A 21,045-nucleotide genomic window follows, 5' to 3' on the forward strand; every position below is an offset into this window, starting at 1 on the left:
TCTGGTATTATAATGTGTTGCAGGGTTTTGACAAACTGAGTTTTGACTTGTTTATAAGACAGCTTTTGTCTATGCTTTTATTTTACATAGTTTCACTTACCACACGGTCTAGCCAAATACTAATTCTCCATGTCAAAGAGTGAATTAAGATATTTCAGCTTTCTACCCATTTCTTTATAAGCACAGTGAAATACATTTCAGGGAAAATATTGTTCAAGATCTACTTTTACAAAGGTGTTTGTATTAGACTCTTTTGCCCCCAAAATGATGAAATACCCTGGAAGTAAAATCATAGAAGATAAGCTGTTAAACAGGGTAGCTTGACAATACTTTCAGTAAATGGCAAAAATAAGAGTATAAGATAAATGTTTAGCATGTTCTGCTTTGTCCTGTTCATACAGTTTGAGGCCAGAATGACACAAAAACTACATCTTTTAGTCTGACCTACTGGATATCTCGAGCCACTAAATTTTGCATGTAAGTCCAATTTCTTTGTTGGGATACTGTATTTACCAGTTATTCATACAGTATTTACATATTATTTTACACAGAGACAACTTGTGTTATTAGGAGGTTTCCAAAGAATAGAATTCAGTTTCCCTCCACAATTTGTGCCAGTGATTATTCACTCCCATCGATAACATTTCTTATTTGAATTTACCCACATTCAGCTTCCAGACATTGACTATCTTGTTCATTTCAACTACAAATTTGAAGGGCCTTTTAGTTTGTGGTGTTTTCCCCTATGAAGGTATGTATGTGCTGTTATTAAGATGCATCTTCTTTTGTAGCATGGTATGGGGACCAATCTCTATTTATACAACCCTTAAATAAGCTTTGTGGCTAATCACTTCACTTGCATATCTTTTCAGGTGTGCTGGCCATGTAGCCAGCATTCCATGGGCAGTCTGGATGAAATAAACTCCTCATATTTTATATAGATGTTGGGCAACCAGTTGTTCATGCGTCCAGTATGCACTTTATTTACATTGCTTAGTGCTTGTCTTTTTTAATCCAAGTGAAATCGAAGTTGTGTCAGGGGCGGTTTAGGTTGGGTATCAGGAAAAGGTTCTTGCCTCAGAGGGTACTTGGGCACTGAACAGGCTCCCCAGGGAAGTGGTCACAGCACCAGCCTGACAGAGCTCCAGAGCATTTGGACAATGCTCTCGGGCGCATGGTGTGACTCTTGGGGATGGTGATGTGCAGGGCCAAGAGTTGGACTCGATGATACTTGAGGAAGGACCTCATCCAACTCAGCATATTCTGTGATTCTGTGAATGATTTACCAAGTCTACTTGGCATCTACCGGGCGACAATAAAAGCGTTTTCGCTCATGAGCGGGCTGGGAGCAATGCCCCGCATCCCGCCACCTGGGGACGCCCGCGGGAACGCATGGAGCCCCCGGGCACGCAACAAACACCCGCGCCCGGCCGGCGGGCACCCGGCTGGGGGGCAAACGAGGACACCCCGGCGGCTGGGGCCGAGCCGGGCGCCGGGGAAAGGCGGGAGGCGGGCGAGCAGCGGTGCGGGGGCGGGCGGGCGCTGAGGCGGCGGGGCGGTGCCGCCGGCGGGGCAGCCCGGGAAGGGCTACGGGGGTGTGACCGCCGGTGTGCGGCGCCGCCTCTCCGTCGGGTCCCCTCCTTCCCTCTCTCCAGCTCCCTGACTGCCCTCGCAGGCGGAAGGCGGCGCGGACGGAGCGTGCGGTGCTGTGCGGGCAGCCCCTGCCCGGAGCCGAGCCGAGCCCCCGCGCCATGCCGGCCGCCGCGCCGCCCCCGCTCCACCCCGCGGCGGGCGCCTGCTGCCACTGCCAGGGTGAGTGCCCCTTCCCTCGGCCCCTTCCCCTTCTCTCAGCCCCATCCCCTTCCCTCGGCCCCTTCCCAGCGGGCAGCCCCCGCGCCGCCCCAGCAGGACCCTGCTCGGACAGGTTTCGGGAGGAGGGGGCGAGCTGGCGGCGCGGCGCCCCGGCTGAGGGGAACGCGGGCGGCGGAAGCGAAAGTTCCTGCCCAGGTCCCTGTGGGGAGCGGGGGAAGCTTTCGGGGGCGTTTGGGCTGGAAAATAGGGCTGGAGACTGACGGAAGAAGGACGGTACGATGCCTCTCGGCCCGAGGGCTTTGGGAGGGGAGAGAGGTCCCCGAAGGTCCGGAGTTGGGGTGGTTATTTCACCGTGCTCTTTTAATTGCCTGTATTTTGGATTAGAGAGGAGCCCTTTCGCACCCACAGCTTTGTATTGTAGGGGAGACTAGCGAAGTGGACTGGCTGGGAAGGAAGCGGGTTGCTTTGGGAAGCTGCCGCAGCAGCCCGCCGGTACCGGGGCAAGCTTTGGAGGCTGAATGCGAACTCAGCGTTCGCCGCTCGGAAAGACAGGCACGGTGTCATCTGTGCCCCCGTGAAAATTGAGGATCTGAAGTAACTTGCACTCTTGATAGTCGGCATGAGAGTACTTCACTGGGAGCGAATGCTTGTGGGCTGCTCAGAGCACACTGATGCTCTGCAAAGAAAAGTGAATAGAATGCAGTGTAAGGGTTTAAAACCATTGCACACGTGTGTGTTAAAACACGCTTGAGGCTGATGAAACTTCCCGCAGCTGGGAAATCACCACGGCTGGAGGTACATGGGCTACAGGCAGGGGCTCAGAGTGGGGAGGGCTGTTGTGTCAGATGGAGATGCTGTGACGTGTGGTAGCCAGACCTCTCTCGGGAAGAATGCTGGCTGTGCCCTTGCATCCCCTGCCTTCTGTAGCTATATCAGTTGTGTTTGCTTCTGTTTAATAACTGAGTAGGTATTTATAGGAGAACTACTCCATAACTTTTCCCTTTGCAGCATTATTTTCTGCCTTCCTCAGGGTACATTCAGTATGCAATGTCAGCAGGACTGGACGGGCCACTGGTTTGAGCTAATGGAGCAATTTTCAGGTTGTGAGACACAGTATTTGAGAGCAACCCCATAAACTGAAACTTTTGCTGCACTGAGTACTAAAAGGTTTCCTTTTTTAAAAAAAGGACAAACCCAAAATCAACAAAAAATCCCAATGACTTGCAATAGTGTAAAAAGTTTCTAGCCCCTTCATCTGAGCATTAAGATTGAAACCTATCCTGTGTGAGGGTATAAACTGAGTTTATCCTTGAACCTGATAATTTGTTATGCATGCTTTTGATATTAAATTTATAGAGAAATGAAAACATGCATATATGCAAGTTTGTCTTCCCACCTCCTTGTTTCCTTTTCTTCTAGCCCCTCTTTTTTTCTCCTGATGCTTCTTGTGTTTTTTTTCTATAATCTGAATGCAGTTTTGACACTTTGAAATGTTGAGAACTCAGCAGACTCCCAAAACAGTCAGCAAGTGAAATGAAGCTTACAAAATATATTACAGCTGCTTTATGTAGTAGAAGTGCAGTTATTATAGCAACTCATGCTCTTCTCAAGAGGTAACTGAATTTTATATCTCAGGAAGCCACCCTTCAGCTCTCCAGATAAAAGTGATCCTGCTGAGTTAGTCCCTTTCTTGTAGCATAATGGGTGTGGATCTTCTGAAATAGCATGACCTTTTCCATGAAAATTTTTGTAGGATGTTCAGGCACATCAGCTGAGAGTTAGCTTCTGATAAATCTCCATCTGTGACTTATTATCCTGAATTGGCTAATTGGACTTAAACTGTCAGCGAAGATAAGATAAGTTGGTTTAATTCAAGTTAGTGGCAGCTGTTCAAACCCCTGAATTTGAGCGGCGCTTAAATTACCTTGTCTAGATTGGGTTTTTTTAATACTCAAGTTAATTCCCTTGGGCATGCTAGGCTGACTTTTGAATGTATCTTTATCTGGTAGTGTCACTACAAGCTTTGTATCTGTTTTCACTGCTGCTTTTTCTGGTCATGTTCCGCAAAGCGTCACGATTTTGGCACCAGCTGGACTTACAGCGTGTGGTGACTAAGGGAAGTTGTGTGGGATTCATTTCCCCATTTCTAGGATTACCTAGCTTGGTTTGTTTTCTGCAGAAACATCTATAGTTTTGTAAAAATAAGGGAGGTTCATGGTCTTTCCTTCTCTTCCAACAGCTCTAGGGTGAATTGAGTTGGTTTCTGTCACTGATTTTCACGTTTCCTTTAAACTGATGATTCCTTGACATTTAACAACATTTGAAATTAGTGTTACATAGATTTTCTTGTAAATAAAATTAGAATCTTTCTTGTAAATATAATTAGAATCAGAATAGTATGGTGATCTTAGCTGCCTCAGATCTCACTGAAGCTAATGTGAAACTTTTAATTAGCTCCAATGCAACTTGGATCAGAGTTGAAAATATGGTAGTTGAAGAGGTGAATATGACATTTCTCTTCATAACAGTATACTGTTTTCCATGTTTTTCTCAATTTCAGGATATGGGCTCTGTCCTTTTGGAGTGTTCACTAGATTCTGGAAACAATGAGGAAAGAGTGGGAGTTACTGCCTTGATTGATTCTGATGTAAATTTGGAGTTTTGGTAATGCTTGCACATTGTCCATCTTACCTAGCAGTAGTTGACTTTCACTGCAAATGAAAGTTGGGCATGTTTACCATCTTCCCTCTGTTGCTAACATTGTTTACACTGTCTAATTATTGTAAGAATGCAAAACAATTATGCCACATGTTCGTGGAGGAAGCTCTCAGCAGACATTCTGCAAACACCATCTCCCACTCCATCAATAGTGCTAGCCTGCACGTATTCTCCAGGTTTTAGTTTCCTCATCACTCCAAATAATGTAGTTAATGAAAATGCTGGGAAATGTCTGGTGATGTGAAAATCATGATCTGCTTGTCATCGTGCTTTTGAGTCTAATTAGTGCTGGCTTACAGTTTTCCCTGAGAAACCCATCTTCCTTTATATGTCTATGAAACAATTTGTTTTGCAATGTTGACTTCAATATATGAATCTCTTCTGGAAAAGTGGTTCTGTAATAATGGGGTTGGGAATTCTGCTTTTGTATGTGAGTTAACATCTCTTAAATGTGCTATATTTACAAAGAAAACTTCTGTGTGATTTCCCCTTTTGCAAACCAGATGGAGAATCAGGCTCTGGCGGGTCTTTCCTTCAGTTATGCAACAAGGTTATTGGTAGTAAAGGATCTGGAAGCTTAATTAAACTCTCAGTGACACCTCTGCAGGCTCTTTTATTTTCACTGGGTTTGCTCAGTTGCAACCGATTAGTCATCAAGTTGAGATTTAGGAAGCAATGCAAATAATGTCTCCCACAAGAAGAAACAGAATCCTGCTCCTTTGACTGAGGCATTGTTGGCTAACAGGACTAAAAAGCAGTTGAAAGCTTACGTTGTAATGAAACATGAATAATTAATTTGAAATATATGGTACTTCAGGAGTCAAGAGCATCAACAGTCAAGAGCTCCCTGTACAGTGAGCCCTGAGAAGCACATGGAGGGCTTTGCCAGATGGATTCTGGCAAATGCCACAGTTGTGTAAGATGTTTTTGTTTCCCTCTGTCAGTTCTATCTCTCTCCTGAAAGATCCTTGATGGAAAGTCCTGGACTGCAGAAGTGACTTCCCTGGTTACTGGGGCAGACCCTAAAGCAGGAAAACTGCAGGAAGCAGCCATGCCTGTTCCCAATAAAATACACAGCCTGTCATCTTTGAAAGAAATTAAATAAATGAGCAGTTTCATAATATTCTTTTTTTGGTTTTATGCAGCTTAAACCAAGCCTCACACCTCCAAAGGCACTGATTCATTTCACGTGCAGTCTTACATTTCACATAGTTCTTTACAGATTATGCATCTGTATACTTCTCTACAAGACTTCTCTTTTTGCTCGCTTCTTAATTTGCTACCCTTAAAATGTCAGAAAGAAGATAATGAAAGTGGGGTTCTGCTCCAAAAAAAAGTAAATATGATGGCACTTGTGAGTCATTACCAGTCTCCATGAAATCTTTACCTTCATCTGCCGCTCTGGGTGTGATTCAGCTCAGTTTAACACTAGCACATGGCAGTAACCATCTGTGTTTGCTGTAAATATTTTATTTTTTAATTACAAATGGCTTGATTTAGAAAGCCTGCAGTGGTACAGTGGGGTGGTTGTGGGCCTGCAGGGGAAGAAGATAAGCACCTGGGAAGATAATTTTTGCCCAAGCACTGTTGCATGGTTGGAAGGGAGAGTGTAACACAGAGAGCAACCCAGGCTGCCCTGCAGCAGTCCAGTCCCTGCTGCTCCCTTCTTGGAGGAGCTGGACAGGAGAGCACCAGCACAGACTCCAAAGGGGCTCTGAACATTTAGTGAAGGAGAAGGGGGTGGGGGGAATAAGGCAAAGCAAACTCTAAGTTTATCTTTGAGGAGAAATAAGGAAAGGTGGTTGCTAAATGTCACTTATCCATCGTGATTCTCATACAGTAAATATGGTCACATGTTGTGGCATGCTGAGCCTCCCACAAGTATTTTGCTGTGGGATGACACTCACACTGGGGCTGAGGGTGTCACAGAGGCACCATCCATCCTCCATCCTCAGAATGGAAAAGTCCAGAGCTTCCTTAGCCACAAGGGAGGGTTTTCCAATGTGGGCATCCCTCAGGCTCCCTCCTCTGCTGAAGTCCAGCCAGCTGCAAAGTTTTTCCATCAGACTGTCATTCTAGACAGTCCTTCAATGTCTGCCTGATTTTAGCTGCTCTGGTGGTGCTCTTTGTCCTCTAGGGTCTGCCATCAACTCTGAAATCTGTGTCCAGAAAAGGGAGTGAGATAAAGGGCCTGGAGGAAGAGAGGAGACTCATTTCTTTCTAGCATGAGAGACTGGGGAAGAATGAGAATGGACACTTATGGGCTGAAAGTTTTGGGAATCTCTGGTTTGCAGTTTGCGTAACACAATGTATGTTTGTTCGTAAAATTAAAAGCAGATGTACTGAAGATAAGGTGTACAATGCAAAGTTTTGAAGTCTTCTTGTTTGCCCTCATGAGGCCAGAGAGTAGGTCCAGAGGTGCATGTCTCCCATAGTCCTGCAGTCCAGGTGTAGCCACTAAGAACATTTTCTTTCCTTGCAGCTGACACTTTGGAAACTCACCTAATGGGAGCAGACACATTTGGCCGGGAGAAACTTTAGTTCTGTTGGTGACGTGTGGGACAGAAGGAACCCAACTTGACACATAGCTGAGTTTGCAGGGCTGACAGTTAAAGGAAAAATAATATTGCATGCGAATTTAAGCATGCTTGATGTGAAATTGTGAAAGATAAAGAACTTGGAATCCCATCATACTAATTTTATATGATCTTTTAGGGCTAAGACTGTATATTTATGAGATAGAGATATTATTCTGATTTTTTTTTTCTTTTTGTATGTGAGCCCGAATTAGTTTTTCTTCAGTGAACTTAGAACACTCTCTGAACTGCTGAGTGATTTTCATTTTCTACAGATTGAGTTAGACTGGGTCAGTGATGGATCTCCCCTACACTGGTGCATATCAGACATGGAAGTGCTGGCATGAGTATGACTGGAAATGCCCATTAGGGTAGCAGAAGGGATGTTACAGAAATTAAACTGATTCCTCTGCCCCCCCCCCTTTTTTTTTTTCATTTTTATAGTATTAAAATTGTTTTTGAAATAATCCAGCTGATAAATCATATTGAACACGATTTTGTTTTTCTTCTGTTGCAGTAGCTAATGCGGATAAGAATTAATGCAAATACCATGATGAGTTTGGGTTTTTTGTTTTTGTGGTTTGTTTTGTTTTTGTTTTCAAATTCAGTTAACGTAATTGAATAAAATACACTTTGGTCTCTAAAAAGAGTGTGCATCTTTTATTTTGTTTTGTAAACCATGGTTATAATACCATATGCTTTACAATAATATTTTATTGCCTAGTATAGTTTATAACTGCCTTACCATCAAATGTATTCTGAGCATGTAAGGCTTATTTGATGTATTTCTTCAATGTATTAAAAAATCTATTTCTATGAGGCCAGGTAGTTAAAATCTAATATTATTCAGGTTACAAACTCAAGCTTTTATGACTATTGATTAGAACTGCTGTTCCCCCAACCCATGTTCCTATGCATTAAGATATATGCATTATTGCATTATCAGGTGCTGCTTTTTTTATCCCCAGGGACTCTGTCTCCATCAGTGTATGTGATGGACAAAGCTTTCCTAATGAGCCTCTTACTCTACTGTTTACCCTGGCTCTTCATGCCTCCTGCTGTGTGGTTTTTGAGCCCTGCTGTTAATACAGGCTTATTTGCTTCTGGGCTTTTTTGTCACGGTTGTTTCTACAGTAACAAATATGAATTAGCCTATCTGTGATACCTCCAAGGGGAAGGCTTGTGCTGGATTCAGTGGCAGTCAGGGTGCAGAAAATAAAGTCAAAAGTACTTTAATCTGGGCAAGAAAGCAACTTGAGATGTCCAGGTCCTGAATTTTGGGATAATTTAACGTTATCTTTGTGTTGTGTTATATTATCTTGTGGTCTGAAGTACTCTTCCAGTATTTGCCCTTGCAGCTGTGAGCACTGAGCAGGTTTGTGGACCAGGTCTCAGAATCTTGTTTTGGCTACCAGACTCTGATCCTCTCTGGAAAGTATAGATTAAGTCAATTGCTTTGAAACTCAATGGAATTGGTTGAGACAGAATCCAGTTCTTCAGGGCCACAGTGCCTTAAGTAGAGAAAATTTTTTCACACACTTTTCAGCTCTTCTAGTTACATATTTTTCTCTACAACACAGTCCTTAATCCAGTTTACCTGAAAAAGAGGGTCCAGTGTACCCTGGAGTGGACACAAGAAAAACTGTGTATATATCTAAACTGTTTTGTATGCAAGGAGGAAGTGAATTCACAAAAGAAATTATTTGGGTTGTAAGTCACCCCAAAGATCATCTGAGTTCTAAGCCCTCTGCTACAGGCAGGGGAGCCTTATACTGCCCCCAGCTTGCTCAGAACACCATCTTGAACACTGCCAGTGATGGGGCATCCAAGGCTTCTCTCACCACCCTCACGGTAAAAATTTCTTCCTCATATCTAATCTAAGTCTCTTCTTTTCATTTTAAGGCCACTCCCCCTCATCCTATCACTCCATTCCCTTGTAAAAATCTATCTACAGCTCTCTCCTAGGTCCCTTTAGGTACTAAAAGGCCATTCTAAGGTATTCCCAGAGCTGCTGCCTTTTCCAGGCTGAACATCCCCAGCCCTGTGTTCATAGGATGGGTGCTCCAGCCCTTTGATCACCATCATGCCCTCCACTGGAGTTGCTCCAGCATGGCCCCATCCTTTATGTGTCAAGGGCCCCAGAGCTGGGTGCAGCACTCCAGGTGTCATGAGAATGGAAAAGCAGGGGAAAACTACCTCCCTTCACTTGCTGGCCATGCTGCTTTTGATGCAATGCAGGATGTGAGTGATAACCCTTAATTTTCTCCTGTCTCACTGAGGACCTTGCTAATGTTCTCTTAATGTATCCCCCTCTTTCTGTGTATGTAGTTCTTCCTGTTATTTAAAAAAATATAAATCAACGTAAGCTAACATGGCAAGTGACAGCAAAAGCAGGTAGATGTTCTTTATTGAGAACTGCAAAGGAGCAGACCATTTGAGGATAGTTCTGTTGCTGACTTCCAATCCCATCTCTTTGTCTAAGTTTGGCATTCTACCTGACTTCTTGATCCACTCTTATTCTTATGTTTTACTGCTTCCCTATTACAGTCTCTATCTGCTTCAACTGTGTCAGTAAAGGCCAGGGGAATTGCTATCAGCAGGTATAAAAGTTTGTAGGTACTGCTGTGTGTCAGACAGTACCTGACTATAGCACTATTGGCTTCCTTCTCTGCAGTCACAATTTCTCTTTGCTCTTATCCTCACTGTCCAGTTCTTCACTAGGTTTCCTTTTCCATTTTCAATTCCATACCTCTGAGCTGAGGGAGCATTTGGAGCTTGCTCAGGCTGGAACTAACAGCGACTGTCCAACTAACAGCAACAGTAACAAGACATTTGACACTATCTTCATCCAGCCCTTGTGAAATTTGACTTTCTTTTTCTACTCAGGGTTTTATGTGGTCAGAACTGATGCAGTGTGTCTGCCTGAAGTGTTGTTGCTGAAATAACCACCAGTCCTGACTCAAACAAAATCTCTGCCCTAAAATGATGTAAAACATGGCAGAGAAGGAAAGAGAGGGTATGAGTCTTCAGAGAAAAGTTTACCAGTAGTGTTTCCAGCAGTGGGGCTGTAGATAATGTAAAATTTACTTGCTGTAAAAGGATGCCTGCGATCATGTTTTGTTTCTGTGCATCTGATCTAGTGAACTTAGACTTGCCATGTTATTGCTTCAGTCTTGGGCACTAATAGTGTGCACTAGCCCTAGAAGTTGCAACTTTAAATAATTTACAGCAAGGAGAGGAGATCAAGATGGCACATTTCTAGAGGACTTGGATTGCATCCTGGAGCTGACTGCTGATGCACACTGCTAACCTGTGTGAGGTGCGTACTCTGCTGCTCCGAGTTCAGTACCAGAGGCATTCTTCATACTCAAGTACTTGAAGATACTTGTTAGTACTGTGAAATGAATCAAATGTTTTCTGTACCAAGTAAGATCATTTTCTTTTTTTTTCCCCCCATGGTCTTTGTTTTCCTCAGCAGGAATTTTCTTAAGGAAAAAACAGGCATTTATACTGCTTACCTTTCTCTACCCACTTAAACAGTGTTTTGTTTATCCTATATTTGGACCAGTATATCAAAACAACTCCCAGATACGTGGTTTCTGTCATGTGCAAGTTTAGTTGCTGCTAATGCTTTGGGGCATTTTTATAATTGCTTTTGTAAGTGGAAGCCTTCTAAAAAAATTGGAAGGCTCAAATTACCCCATCTTATTCACAGCAATGCCGTGCCTAGATCCTCTTTCACTGCTGCCTTCTGTTTTGTATTGTAAAACTCCCTGTAAAAATTTAATTCCCCTTCAACCTGTGACTTAATAGCAGAATGGTGAACCATTCTGTTAATTACTGAAACTGTGTTCTCCAGCAGGAGAGCCAAGAAGAATGCAAGCTGAGTGGCAATATTTTAATTAATGAACAAAAGCTTATGCACTGGCCAAGGGAAGGGATAAGTTTTGAAAGACAAATGGCAGCAATACATTTTTAGTTGCAGTGGGTGACCTCTGGCAAACCCTGTTACTCTGCTGTTTTAGCTGGTGTAGCCAGGCAATTCCTTAAGATACAGATGTTGATCTATACACTACTCTGTATACCCTACTTCTTTGGAGCATAAGTCTTCAGAATTCATTTAATTTTACTCCATGTCCAGAATATGATCCAAAACACTCCAAGGAAATGTCTTCTAGAGGAATTTTTGTGATTTCTCCTGGTGTTTTCCCACCCTCCCCACCCCCACAGTGGGATGGACTGTGATGATCACAAGTGATTTGTAAATTTTAAAAATGAGTCACAGAAGCTGTGCTCCCTGCAGGGGGGCACATTTTCACAGTAGGGAGCATCTGTGCTTTGGTCATAGGTGCTAAATTTCTTGTTTCTGCTACATGTTTGAGCCCCCAAATGCCAGTTTGTTCCATCCTCCATGCTTCTCTAGAGAGTTGGTGTCAGTGTTTGCCCTACAAGACCATCATGTCTTCATCATGTGGAGCTCTGTATTGCTCCATGGGTTCTAGTTTTTGTTTTCCTGTGCCCATGTGCACAGTTTAGGTGGTGTGCAGGGTGACCAGCTGTGCTGCCTTGCCCCTGCCTGTCCACAGCAGCAGCCTCAGCATCTTCCTTGGCCATGCTGCGCCACTGATAATCCATAATACACTAGAATATATGAATAGATGTGTATACAGACAAAACCAGACACGCTCATCGATCCATCTTAACATTTCTAAGGAATATTTATATTTAATAATCATTAGCTCTCAGGAGGACAGCAAAAGAAAAAGCACATTTTATTCACAGAGGTATAATTTGCCAGTGCTTGAACTCATTGAAGTGTGTTTTTCATACCACCTCCCTCTTCCTCCTTCTCCCACTTGTATATAAATATGGAAACAAGATTTTGAAGCAATATAAATTGTAGCTATAGGATTTGGGTATGTGTGTGACCTTTGAAGGCTTTCTAGAAATGCTTGTTACCACTTTAAGCATATGCACTTTCCTGACAGATTGAGGCTTGCTTCTTGTGTATCAGTTAAATATAGCATAACTGGAAAATAACAGAAATTATGACTGAAATAGTTGTAACAGGCAACTGAAGTGAATTTTTAATTGTATGTAATATATAGTCATTGTGACCACCACTTTGACAAAATTTGACCCTTCCCCTTTTCTTGGAAAATATTAGAAGATTCTTTCATGCAATGAAAGCAGTTATTTCCTTTCTTCCTTTCTCATCATAGAAGAATATGCAATTCTACTCTTATAATGAACATTGTTATATATCAACTTGTGGCTTTTGTAAAAGTGTTTTTGGCTAGGAATCAAGTTAGTTTAGAAAGAACAAAGCATTCCTGTATTGTTCTTAATAATGACATAAAACTGCTCTTATTCCATTAGTTACAGAATTAAAAAATAAGCTTGTCTTCTCCTTAAGGCTTAGCCAATTTAGTGAAGAACAGAAACATAATTGATGCCTGGGTAATTGAAACAATCAACAGTACAACCAAGCACTTAAAATCAATGGTTTATAGAAAGATATGATAATAGCAGCATAACCGGGAGCAACATAATCTGTGGGAAAAGTCATTATTTGTGCACCACTGTTTTTATGTTGTGCCAAGATTATGAGCAGTAAAAATGTCACTCACAGTTCCCATAAGCAAGATAAAGCTTTGATGGCAGTTGGTACGCAAGAACCTGGAAATGTTGATTAAATTCAGAGCTTCCTCAGTTCCTGGTAACTAACATGTTGTGGAGTTGATTTAGATTTCAGAGAACTGTTATTACAGCTGATTTTTTTTTCCCTCCATTCACAGCAAGCTTTATTCTGGGTGGAATGTAAATACGTGAATGTTGAGAAATCACTAACACGTACGTAGTCATCTTTTGATAACAAGAGATCATCCTTAAAAAGCAGAATGAAGACAGAAATAACCTGTACAACCACCAAGCATTAGTCACACGTAGCTCTTATATAATGCTTACGTCTTCAATCAGCATGCTGGCAGCTGGGCTTCTTTGTAATATTTGTTTGGAGAAGAAGCATCTATCTCATTTGGCAGGGGAAGAAAATGAAGCCAAGAGTTAAGGGACATGCTGGGGGGCACACAGTGCTTAGCTGGTGAGAGTATTAAAACCAAGAAGTGTCCATCATCCTGCATCAAGCAGAGTCAACAGCAGAGTGGATTCTATAGCTGTGTCTCCTCCTGTGCTTTCCACACTCAAGCCTCGGCCTATTGGGTATTTTTTGAGGCAGAGCAAGTGAATGCTCTGCTGCAGCATTTCTGCAGTTTTCCCTTTTGTTTGTTGTTCTAGGAAAGGAGGTGTATTTCTTCTTCACTCTATTATGCCTTGATGGAAAGGACAAATAAAAATATGTAGCCTGGAATACCCAAAATGGCTTCTCGCACTTGAAACCCAAAGTGTAGTAGGCATGAGCCTAACACCAAGAGAGATGCTGATATGTGCAGATTTTCCTTTGAGGATTTGGCCACTGCTCTGTGACTATGGAATCACAGTAATTACAAAAATGGACCTGATTTTCTGGGGGATAAGCCATTGGTGTACAGAAATTTCCTTGTAATGATTCGTTAAACATTCTGGCTGTTTCCTTTTGTCCTGGTCCTGTTAGCATGTATATATTGAATGTTTGTTCCCAGCTGAAGAGCAAGGCTATTAAATGGAGGTGGAAACACTCTGCAATCTCATTCTGAAAGTACATTTCTTGAGGCTGAAAATAAATGCATTGCAAGCAGGTTTTAATCCTAGCAAGTACAACAGCTCAGAATACTTTTGGGGGACGTTTTTATTCTGAGCTTATTGTTGATAGACAGGGAATTGTGTTATGGCTTGGTTTGTCCATAAACATATGTTATGTTTTCAGTTCTTCTGTTTTGCAATTATGCGTAACAAATGGTGCCATTTTCTTTGATGATGTTCTAAGATGAAATGTCAATGTTCCCAGAGAATACTCAGAACTTGGTGTGACTTCACATAATTTTTAGATGTAAAAAGTCAACCCAAAATTTTGAAAACCATGACTGCAATTATCAAACAAAAATAAGATGGCCTTTCTTTAAGGCAAAAAGTTAAATTGCATTGCAGTTAGATGACCTATAAAATTACAGTAAAAATTATAGCAAAAGTAATGTTTTTTAAAAAGAATTTATTTAACTTGCTATAGAAGGTCCAGGGAAAATGAAGAGGAGATAATTATTTATAAAAATGTAAGGTTGCATACAGAGTGCCATCTGGTAATTTTAAAACACAAGTAATTAGTTTATCTTACTTCATGCAGTCTGATTGTGCAACTTGTCACCACAGGGTTTGCAGTGGCCAAAATTGCAATTGGGTTCAGAAAGGAATTGAGTGAGTGTATGGGAGATGTATTAATAAGAGAATACTAAACAATCTGGATGCAATCCTGCCAGTCTTTGAGGGTTTCTGAAAGATGTGAGGATTTAGAAGAAATATCTTTTCCTGTTCAATATTATTATGTTTTAATGACCTTCCTCTGTCACAAAATGAATTTAGATTTTCTCACAAAGTTGACAATGTCGGAGTTGCAACCATGTGGAGATACTCCTCAGTGGTATTTAAAAGTTCTTTATAAACCTTGAAGTCACCTACCCTTACTCTCTGAGGTCACACGCACTGACACGTAGAAAACTTGCTGCAAGAGGTCTGATGATGCAAAATGATAAATATTTCTGCTTTTTGTTTGCCTTAGGACGCCAAGGCTTGTTGGACCATTCACCACGCAACACAGGCTCAAAAGCAAAAGAGAGGAAGCTGCATGGGACTTGTCCTCCTGTTGGTCGTGGAAACTATGAAAAACCATGTTTGGGTGAAAGCAGCCACAGGTCCTCATTTTTCAGTCCCCACAATGGTTTTCACACGATACATTCAGAGCACAGTCCTGTGAAGCCAAGGATAATTACAGTGGTGAAGCCCGGGGGACGCACGCTCCGGAGGATAACCTTGCTTCTCAACAGGAGATCAGTGCAGACCTTTGAGCAGCTGATGGCTGACATTTCAGAAGCTCTGGGATTTCCTCGTTGGAAGAATGACCGTGTGAGAAAGCTGTACAATCTGAGAGGTAGAGAGATCCGAAGTGTATCTGAGTTCTTCCGGGAAGGTGATGCGTTCATAGCTATGGGGAAGGAGCCCCTCACTTTGAAGGACCTGGAGGTGGTATTACAAGAACTTTATCCTGAAAATCCTTATGCTGCCAGTGCTGCCATTCAGACGAATGAGGAGCAGTCCCAAAAACTGAAGAGCAGGCTGTATGACAAGGCCTCGAAAGTAGACAGTGGCTTTGATGAGACAGAAATGACCAAGAACTGCAGCGAAGGCTTGTCTTCCCAGCTGGTAGCTGGACATGAAGGAAAAAGTCAAACCAAGACAAAGCAAGAGGAAAAAATGAGAACCAAAAAAAAGTGGACTAGAGAGAGCTGGGGTGGTGAGCATGGAGCGAAGCCTTCTAGAAAAACACGAGAATCTGAAAGGTACCTTAAGCATGAGAGGAGTCCTGAGGAAGGCTTAGAAGACAGTTCTGAGGAGGTGTTGAGGTGTGAGAAATGTGAACAGGAAAGGCAGGCCAGAGAAAAGTTACGGAGAGAAAGGCAGGCAGAGGCCTCATTTGAGAATAGAGACTTGAACACAGGTGTGTGTCAGAGGTACCACGTGGAAAGAAATACAAAAGTCAGGAACAGCCGAAAGTCTCCCGAAACCTGTCTGGAGGGTGAGGAAGTTGGCTGGAAAGATAATGGCAGTAGGAGGATGTGGAAGCCTCTACATAGGATTGTTAATGAAGGGCTGGAGAAACAAAAAAGGAGCATTGAGAAAGAAAGGGATGTGGAGAAGCATGAAAACCATGGGAAGGAAGTAGTAAAAATCAGGAAGAATGCTGTAGAAGGGCTCCAGCTATCTCATGAAGTGAAGGAAGATAATGGAAGTAGCTGTGTAATGCACCAAAGTGGTTGGCTAAAGAAAGACACTCTGAGAGATGCTGAGAAAATGTCTAAAACACATAGAGAGGGCAGAGAGGGACAAAGGGCTAAAGAGGAAGCTGCCAGAAGAGAGGGGAATGGCACATGTAGAGAGAGTGACGTGACTCGACGAGAAAAAACAGGGGAGCGCAGAGTGAGTAAGGAAGACAACAAAACTCAGGGATTGGAAAGCACAAGCCGGAGGCACGCCATTAAAAGCAGAACTGATGTGGAAAAACACTATGAGATTGGCAGAACTATTGGGGATGGGAACTTTGCAGTGGTGAAGGAATGCCGCCACTGTGATTCCAATCAGATCTATGCAATGAAAATTGTTGATAAATCCAAGCTGATGGGGAAGGAGGACATGATGGAAAGTGAAATCCTCATTATTCGGAGTCTCTCTCATCCCAATATAGTAAGCTTAATTGAGGTGTATGAGACAGAAGCTGAGATCTACTTAATCTTAGAGTATGTCCCAGGAGGGGACTTATTTGATGCAATCATAGAAAGTGTGAAGTTCACAGAGCATGATGCTGCTGTCATGATCACTGACCTGTGTGAAGCCCTGGTTTATATTCACAGCAAGAACATTGTCCACAGGGACCTCAAACCAGAGAATCTCTTGGTAAGTATTGTCAAACATTTGCATTTGTGCAGGAATTGAATTTGTTTTCCTTCCAATTACGGTTCTTTGAATTGTTTTAAGCAAATCCCATACAGAAATAATGTGCTGTGGCAGGGCTTTTTAAAAAAATGGATACAATTTTGGAGTGAAATTACAATTGCAGTTTGCTTTACATAGATCTGCTGTGCATTGCAAATAGCAGTGGTTGTAGAAAGGAATTAAAGTAAAAATCATCAGATGTTCAGGGGTAGTGAGCATTTGTATTTTTTAGACATCAAACCTGTTACTTAGCATCTGACTTTTAGGTGTCCAAGGATGAATCATAAAGCATCTTCCTTGTAGACTAAAGGTTATTAAAATTGCTAAATTATCTTATTTATCTGTTGGACTTTTTGTCCACTGCATTTGTATATCTTGCAGACTAGTGTGCTAGTCCTCTAATATGGTGATTTCTATCTTGTGACAATTTCTTTGCTTAGAAGCAGAAATATTATACAGTTGATTGAATGATCTGACAGTAAAATGTTTTGGTGAATACAGCATTAAAGTCAGCTCAAACAGTAACTTCATGCCAAAGAGAAAAATTCTTGTTTCCGTCACATTTCTGAGGCTGCATTCTTTGCATCCAGCACTAAAGTCAATAGAGTTATTGACATGTGTGAATATGCATAGAAATGTTTGTAGTATTGACACTTCACAATTGTAGAACTTCACATTGTGGACTGTAATAGTAAACAACTCTCCCTTGCTAAGCGTGTGTTACACTTTTGTATTAGGGTTCCAAATTTCCTGATAAACAGATAAATAGCAAGTATTTGCCAGCCTCTAAAAAATTGGATTTTATCAACTTTTTGGAAGTTCAAGGTTAGCCAAACAAAAAAAGTAATAGATTATTTAGTCCTATGGGCCATTCAGTGCTTTTAAGAGAATTAATTTTGCACAGAGATCAATGTGAATTTCTGGAGAAAAGCAGCAGGGTAGCCTCAAGGATAATGCAGAGGCTGCATAAGGCCAGGCTGGAACAGTTTGCTCCCAAACCTTTAAACAAAGCAATAGCATCTTTATTAGGTCCTGCTGTGAATCCTGCGTAGTTTAATGAAAATCTTTGGTGTGTGATTTCTGTGTAAATAAAAGAATGAATGCAACTCTGAATGCAGTGAATGCAACTGGCTAGTTTGCAGGAAGAAGTGGGCTTGTAGGCCCTGCTTTTGTGTTTTGTTTGCACAAAGTTTGAACAAAACTTCACAAAGAACTGCATGGCTTTTTCCAGAAGCTGATTTTCCATTATGAACCAGGTCCTGCTCTTTCCTATTTGCTGAAAATAAGCTAGTGCTCAGTGAAACACCTGAGATCTGATGCTTCATTTCCCTCTATAATACATAATCATCACAGTGATGTAGATAAGCAAAGAAGGGCAAGATAAAGGTCTGTTACGGTTGTTTTCACATTAGTTCACAGAAGTGCAAAACAGAGAATGCTGGGCAGTGGCAGCATTGTGTAGCTCTGAAATAATCATGTTACCCATTCTGAAAGTCAGAATACAATTTTGAAGGACAGAGCAGCTCCCAGACTGTAGGTATTCTGCCATGCAAGAACAGTGTTACCTAAACACTGCAGGAAATAAAATTTTATCTGTTCTAGTTTCAACTTGCTGTTAACTTTCTGTGCACACCAATATTAGAGACCATGTACACAAAGTATACTTTTGAAAAGCATGTCTATTCAACCATGCCAGGTGAGTTTATAAGGTCCTGATAGTATTGGATAGGTCACCTGCTATCTGATAAGTATTCCTACAAAGACAGGCCTTTTGAGCAAGATTCTGGGGTTTCTGTCTTTTTAGTGTGCTGCCTCTGTCTCCTTAGAGTGGCTGGGGCAGCAAAGTAGGAAGGAGAGCTGCCACTAATCTTACCATCAGCCAGTGCTGAACAGTAACAAACAGCATTGAAACAAATTTTATGGGTTCATTGGCTGTTGGTGGAGCAGGAGCATGAGGAGATGAAGCAAAGTGCTTCAAGTTCCAGCATCCTGCAGAGATGTTCCTGTTTGTGGGATACCTCTTTTTACACCAAGGATGTTTAAATTTGAATTAGTCTACCTAGACTTTGTACACAAAGGTCAAAATGTAAGTATGTACTTTTAGGCTGTTGACTTTTTTGTCCTGCTTTGGGTCTTCTTTTGGTCAGGTGATCTTGTAATTTTCATCTACTGTTTTTCCCCTTCAAGAAAATGGGAAGTGGAAGAGTAAGGATCCTTGGTCTATATTACTAAGGAAATGTGTATGTCTATTCTGAACCTGCTTTGTGTGAGAATCTAACCCTGTTCCTAATGACTTTTAAACATACTGGTTAATTGCCATAAGAGATTACAAAGTAGCAATCTGGGAAAAAATATTTCCCAAAGTTTCATGAAAATAAGCTACTAGGGAAAGAAGGAAAACCATTTCTGTCCTTACAGAATAAAAGATAGAAATATTCTTTGATGTCTAGTAAATTGTAAAATTATTGGCACAAGAGAAGGTTGGAAACTTGGTGTAGCTATTACTTCATTACACTTCAGCTTCTCTTATGGAACTGTCCTCTAGTTATAAACTTCTGTGCCAGGCCACCATCATCCTCTCTGCTTTTTCCCCTCCCTCTTTCACTGCCGTGTCTGCCCACATTGATCAGGCTCCTCGCAGCGTAGCTGTGAGGCAGAAGGGTGGTGACTTGCGCTACAAAAACAAAATCTGTTTGACAGCTGGTGTGAAGACAGCTGCTACGGCTCCCTCCCATCTGCCAGCCGAATCACCTCATCTAGGACGAGGTGTTCAACAAGAAAACCTTTGCTGCCAAGGATGGGCAATGTGGTGTGTTTGGTCTCACAAATGAAGCCAGTCACTTCTTTCATGCTACCTCATGGAGCAAGATTTTCTGGCAAGGTTTTTTGGTAAGGGGTTGTTTAATTCTACAGCTGCTGGCATTTCTTCACTCATGAGTGAGAAATTAATGCCCAAAATGTGGTGTTGTTTTTCCATGTTGTAGCTGTAAAAGATATAAAGGGGGAAGGGAGAGGGCTGTATTTGTCATTGTGTACTCATCTCGTTGTACATTTCCCTCACATGCTAATGTGCTAATTCTTCAACAATCAACACTCAACTAATGTGCTAATTCTTTAACACTCAAACTTCATAAATGTTATAGCTTTTTATGCATTTGAGATTGCCCCCCTGCACCTTTTTCTGTCTTGCAAGTTTTCATGTATGTGTGAGAACTTTCTGCCTTTGAACTTTGTGACACTATTTACATATATACAAAGGACTGTCCATTTTCCAACACTATTTACATACATACAAAGCACTGCCAGTTTCCTGAGTGCATGTGAGTCAAACTCCTGTTTAACCACTTACCTGTCATAACTTCCAGAATTTTCTGTAAGATTTTTCATAGAGATTCTTCTAGCTAGCAGCAGGGGATGTCTGAAACTCAAATGTGTAAGCAGTAATTTTTCTTAAGCTCTTTCTGTTTCCTGTATACAAAATGTCAGATGGGCTAACTGGCTTTCATGATGTCCATAAGAAGAATATGTGCTACCATACACATGTGCAGACAGAGAACTATTATATCTTAGATCATTATCTAAACACACCGATGGATTTCACAAGGTAAATATGAACTCAAACAAGAGCATTAAGTACTGGGAGTCATCCACAGACAGGATAGAAGGAGAAAGATTTTTTTTTCCCCTTTGAAGATGAATTTGCCCTTATGTTATAATCTTCTTGTTTTATGGCTGGCATAGCTAGAAATCCTCAGGCAATATCCTAATATTCTGACATGTCATCTGTATTTGAGTAAGTAGTGTGCAATTGACTTGACTGCCTTTAGTCCAAGGCCACCAGATGCTGTATTTGTATGGCCTAAGTTGGCTGTCTATAGAAAGTGTATGAAGTGTACTGGTCCTTCTTACCTCAATTAAGTCTATAGGCAGGCAGCACTATTTCTGCTTTGTTCTCACCATTGCATGGAATACGTACCGTGGATGTCAGAGGTTTGATTTCTCTTGAGCAGGTTGTGCATTTCTGTTATACTGCTATGAGGAAGTAGTCTGGCCTTGGGAATGATTAAAAAGAATCTGAGAAGCTTTTGTTTCTACAGTGAAGCATACTTGCATGCTCAAGGTGATGCCAGCTGATGGAAAGGTAGACTGGACAGTAGGAAGTTGGGCATGAAAGGAATTCTTTGAGCTGACTCAGTTGTTCTGAGCACAGTGTTAGTGAAGCTGCTGAGAAGTTCTGGGGTGAGGTTTTCAGGCTTGCTGACAGGCTACATGCTGTCTCTGAAGTGATTGTCAAAAGTTG

General features: G+C 41.8%; 1 protein-coding gene across 1 annotated transcript in view; it reads left to right on the top strand.

Moving 5' to 3' along the window:
• The first annotated feature begins 1,656 nt into the window (after positions 1 to 1,656).
• DCLK3 (doublecortin like kinase 3) overlaps positions 1,657 to 21,045 on the top strand; it is a 30,317-nt gene continuing 10,928 nt past the window's right edge. The window contains exons 1-2 of the mRNA XM_036406648.1: positions 1,657 to 1,812; positions 14,818 to 16,706. Coding sequence (XP_036262541.1) covers positions 1,752 to 1,812; positions 14,818 to 16,706 — 1,950 coding nt within the window. The 5' untranslated portion in view covers positions 1,657 to 1,751. The remainder of the gene's footprint in view (positions 1,813 to 14,817; positions 16,707 to 21,045) is intronic.

This window comes from Molothrus ater, chromosome 1 (genome assembly GCF_012460135.2).
Source record: "Molothrus ater isolate BHLD 08-10-18 breed brown headed cowbird chromosome 1, BPBGC_Mater_1.1, whole genome shotgun sequence".
Classification (NCBI taxonomy): domain Eukaryota; kingdom Metazoa; phylum Chordata; class Aves; order Passeriformes; family Icteridae; genus Molothrus; species Molothrus ater.